General features: G+C 32.0%; 2 protein-coding genes across 2 annotated transcripts in view; both read left to right on the forward strand.

Moving 5' to 3' along the window:
- The first annotated feature begins 369 nt into the window (after nucleotides 1–369).
- On the forward strand, nucleotides 370–1,882 carry LOC115234789 (rhythmically expressed gene 2 protein-like). The gene is made up of 2 exons (XM_029806123.1): nucleotides 370–811; nucleotides 965–1,882. The coding sequence occupies exons 1-2, from the start codon at nucleotides 527–529 to the stop codon at nucleotides 1,442–1,444; spliced, it is 765 nt and encodes a 254-aa protein (XP_029661983.1). The 5' UTR covers nucleotides 370–526; the 3' UTR covers nucleotides 1,445–1,882.
- Nucleotides 1,883–2,311: 429 nt separating this feature from the next.
- The window catches only part of LOC115234791 (laminin subunit gamma-1), a 16,040-nt gene continuing 13,324 nt past the window's right edge, over nucleotides 2,312–5,027 (forward strand). The window contains exons 1-3 of the mRNA XM_029806127.1: nucleotides 2,312–2,997; nucleotides 3,513–3,771; nucleotides 4,698–4,999. Of these exons, the coding sequence (XP_029661987.1) occupies nucleotides 2,839–2,997; nucleotides 3,513–3,771; nucleotides 4,698–4,999 (720 nt within the window). The 5' untranslated portion in view covers nucleotides 2,312–2,838. The remainder of the gene's footprint in view (nucleotides 2,998–3,512; nucleotides 3,772–4,697; nucleotides 5,000–5,027) is intronic.

Raw genomic sequence — 5,027 nt, forward strand, 5'->3', positions numbered from 1 at the left:
AAAATAATAAAAAATAAATAAAATAATAAAATAAAAGTAAATAAAATAATATGCGACATATGTTTTTTTAATCTCATTTATGTTGTTACAATATTATCAATCTTCAAAACAGTTAACATTTTGTCTACGATTAAGAGGATGCCGGACCGTCCTGTTTTACCGACCATAATAATTATATATTTGCTTAATATAAAAGTTTTGGCAGTTTGTATAAAATAAAATAGGTTTCCACTCGGAAATGCATGAAAGAATATAAGTGAACGTTTCTTAATATGAAATATTATTTGTGAATGCATCCATCATCTTTAACCACTATCTTCCTTATCTCCTAATAGAGTCATTAGAGACTGCGATAACTGGACTCTATTTTTCAATCGCCAGATGTCATTGGCATCTTCGTCCGTGGTTTGTGAATTATGTGTGAGTATACTGTGTGAGTATTATCGCGACTGCAATATTTGCTCCCTTGGCTCTTTTACCTGAAGTGTTCTGAAATCATCGAGAATCATTGAAATCCATTAAGAATATGATAAATCGTGTTCGGCCTCGTCTTGTGACCTTTGATGTGACCGGCACATTGTTAATGACGAAACTTGAAGAGCATTACGTCGAGATCGGCTCTCAACATGGTTTATTCATCGAGCCAAAAAAATTGGCGCGAAGTTTTGAAAGCAATTTCTCGCAACTTAGCAAGGAGCATCCGATATATGGCAAACACACTGGTTTAGGATGGGAGAATTGGTGGAGAACAATTGTGCATAATGTATTCAGAGATCAGCTTGCTTCCGTGTCAAAGGATAAATTGAACAAGGTATTATAGATGATTATATTATAAAATATAATATTTATATAAATTTATATATATATAAATATAAAAATAAAATTTCTCTTGTGTTTAAATATTTAATCTCAAAATTTTTATTTTCTTTATTTTATCATTGACTCTATTAATTTTATTTTCCAGGTTGCTGACAGCCTGATAAGTTGCTACGGTACCAGCAGATGCTGGCACAAGTATCCTGGTACTATTGAACTACTCGACTTCCTGCGAAGAAGGAATGTCATAGTGGGTGTCATCTCGAATTTCGATGAACAATTAGAATCAGTCCTCAAGGAGACTCAAATTCACCAATATTTTACCTTTGTTTTGACTTCGTACAATCTTGGTGTGGAAAAGCCGAGTTTGCCGATATTCGAGGAAGCGTTAAGATTAGTAAAACATCTTCGAGAAGAGGAAATATTGCCTCAGGAAGCGACGCATATCGGTGATAGACTGGACAATGATTATTTTGGAGCGAAAAACGCCGGTTGGAATGCTTTGTTGATTAAACATGAGAATGAAATTGTTGAGAGCAAAATACCTAAGGAAGATGTTTTTGGAAGTTTGAAGGAGCTTCAAGAACACTTTAGGAGGATATTTGGAACAAATTACATAGCGCGATGATATTATATCTATTATTTAATATATATCTTTATCTAATATTAGATTTATATAATAGAACAGTTTTATATTAACGAAATAGAATTATTTCAATTATATTTATATTTGATAGTAATTTGCAAAACAAAAAACAATTTAATCAGGAGAAATGAATACAAATTTGATTGAATCTTTTTTTATTTTAATCTTTTTGTATTTTAATCTCTGTATATATTTAGTGTATCAGAGATTTATAGATATTTAAACATGAATATTCGGTAAATGTAATATATGATAAACTGTATACTTGTTAAAATAATCAAGAAGAATCTCTAATCTGGTTTAAATAATAATCATCAATTATGTAGATGTAAGGAAACAATAACAATTCTATTATACAAGACACACATATTGTGAAATTTTTTGTACATATTATAGCATTATATATTATTCATAAAAAAATCTCTAGCAACTATATATAAGCCTCAGATTATTAAAAAAAAAGATCTTTCTTCGTAAGATAGGAATTGAATAATATGACAAAATACAATAAGATTGTATAAACATGTGGGTGGTATCGCGGTATCGCTCATGTTCTTTCCGGGTACAGCGATATATATATCCGATTCTACTCTGCATCGGAACGTCTTTATAATATAAAATAATCATCACATAACTTACTATACAAAGTATAATCCCTATAATTTTAATCTTTTTTTTTTTTATATAAAGAAAACAAGCTTTGAAAAAGAACATTTGTGATGGCAAATTTATTAAAACTATTTTTTTTATTTTCTTTATATTTATGTTGAAAATTAAAAATTGCTTATAACAATTACTCTCTTATCAGAAATGTCAGCTGTTTATTGTCAATAACAAAAGCAGGAATTAATATTTTAGATCATTTTACTTGCGAATAAGTGAAAAAATTTTAAAGTATTCCGAGAATAAGAGTCAAAGAAGAAACATCCATAATTATAAATATCCCTTAAAAAAATATGCACCAACTCGTAATAAAAGATGTGTGCGATGCCATACATTACCTTCTTTCAGAATGAGAGGTACACTCTCTATGTGTACGTATATACATACACAATCCGCGGCTAGCGTAGGCGGGATACGCCGATAGACTCGCGTGCGAGCGCGAGCGGCGCGCCGTTAGCCGTTACTCGTCGATGGTCCACGGCGAAGTGAGCTCACGCGTCGTCCAGCATCCCGATCCCCTGGAGAGTTATTGGGAGATGCACGATCGATAACGCGATCGTTCGACGATCGTGGTGAATCTCGTCGATGGACGCGCTGGCTAACCTCAAAAAAAATTTTTGATTCCTATTGGATTTTATGAACGGTGAGAAAGTTTAGTGAGTGTTCGGACAGAAAGAGAGAGAGAGAGAGAGATATCTCTTTTCGAGGCTAAGATGAGAGCGTGCGCGATATGGGCTCCTCTGTTACTTGTGGGAAGCTGCGTCGTCCTTGCCGATCCCGAAGCCGATCCTTCCGAGGAGCTGTTCAATCGGCTGCAGCAACCTAAGATTCGCAATGAGGACAAGTGTTACGATGAGAACGGCAGACCGCAGGTTTGTCTCTATATTTTATTTATATTATTTAAAAATTGAAAAAGAAGTATTTTGTGCGAAATACAAATTTTTGTAGAAATAATCTTATATGAGAAAGAAAAATATGTGTATGTGTGTGTATTGCTGCAAAGTTTTTCATTCAGTATATTAATACAAGAGAAAATGCATTATCTAATATCTAATAGAAAAAAAAAACTTAGGGCTATATAATATATATTTTTATTTTTTGTGTTATATAAAATAATTTCTAAAAAAAATATAGAAAAATATGTACAAATACTTCTTTTACAATCTTATATATATCAGATATATTTTTTCGTGTGTGTGTATGCGCGCACGCAATTATTTTTTATTATTTAATAAAACATTTTATATTATACATAAACGTGTACAAAATTACTATAAAATTAGAATGTAATAGAAATTATAAAATAACTATAAAAAAAATCGTAAAATAACATCGTAAAACTAAATTAATTTTAAATGTTATACATGATATATTTGGCGTATTTTAGAGATGCATACCGCCGTTCGAAAACGCGGCTTTTAACGTCCTGATGGAGGCAACCAACACATGTGGCGAGGACCATCCTATCGAATTCTGCAAACAGACGGGTGTACAGAAGAAGTCATGTGAAATTTGTCGGCGTGGCGATCACTCAGCTTCCTTCCTTACTGATCACGACAATAATGACAATGCCACTTGGTGGCAATCGGACACCATGTACGAAGGCATCGAATATCCTAATCAGGTCAATCTCACCCTTCATCTAGGTACGTTCTCGTAAAATTTGAGACGCTTTATAGAAGATTTCTACATTATTGAGAAACGTTTATTTATATTTGTGCTATCTTTTTCTCTCTTTCTTTTTCTCCTTTCCCCTCTGTTTTCATTCATACACGTGTGCATATATACTCTCTTTCTCTCTCTTTCATCCTATTTCGTTATCTACGAGGATGTATGCGCGATGAGATAAATCATTCAGTGTATAGCGGATGATGGAGAAATCACAGACGACCTCTCGAAAACTTTAGAAGCAAGTTTATTCTTCCTCTCACAACCAGTTGATTTAGATTTTTATTTAGGAGTTAGAAAAAATATTCTAACTTAGAAAAGTTAAGACGTCTTTTTTAATTAATTTGTATAATTTTTCGATCAATTTTATGATTTTTTCAAATAAATTATTTATAACTCTTTAATTAAATAAAATTATATTATACTCAATTATTCTCAATTTTTGAAATATTTTTATTTGGGCTAGTATATACATATATTATTTCAATTTAAGAAAATATATTAGGAATTTTATTTGGGCCGATTGTATGCCAATTGGTTAGTTCCAATTGTTTTCTTAAGAGGCACTAAAAAAGAGAGAAGAATATATATGATGATCGAAATGTTTCAATCTGTACGCCATATGTTCATTCATCAAAGCGTTCGTCTCGTTTTGTCTTCTTTTTTACATCTTATACGATTACATTATCGTATTTCAATAGTCTTAGAAGACATTTCTTGCAAAAATTTGTATGATATTAACTTAATAATAATTTTTAAAAATAATTATACATATATATTATTAATCCATTGATGCATTTATAAAAATAATATCAATCACGCGCGCGTGGTTTATATTATTATTCTGTGTATAAAATACATTATGATGATAATAAATATAATTTGTATGTTTTATTGTGTTCAGGCAAGACATTCGATATAACATATGTTAGAGTGCTATTCGAGTCACCACGGCCGGAAAGTTGGGGCATCTACAAGCGGAAAAACGAGAAGTCACCGTGGGAGCCTTATCAATTTTATTCAGCAACGTGTCGAGATACATATGAGTTACCCGAGTCTAAAGAAACCATTCGTGGTGATGACACGCGCGTGCTATGCACTTCGGAATTCTCTGACATCTCCCCACTCACTAAAGGCATCGTCGCTTTTTCGACTTTGGAAGGCCGACCATCTGCTTATTACTTTGAAACCAACCCCGAACTTCAGGTAATTAATAATTAAAAAATAAATATAT

This window comes from Formica exsecta, unplaced genomic scaffold, assembly GCF_003651465.1.
Source record: "Formica exsecta isolate Colony F162 unplaced genomic scaffold, ASM365146v1 scaffold207, whole genome shotgun sequence".
Taxonomy (NCBI): Eukaryota; Metazoa; Arthropoda; class Insecta; order Hymenoptera; family Formicidae; genus Formica; species Formica exsecta.

Coding starts and splice junctions, on each gene's coding strand:
- LOC115234789 (XM_029806123.1), top strand. CDS start 527: ATGATAAATCGTGTTCGGCCTCGTCTTGTGACCTTTGATGTGACCGGC. Junction 812..964: donor CAAAGGATAAATTGAACAAG/GTATTATAGATG, acceptor TTTATTTTCCAG/GTTGCTGACAGCCTGATAAG.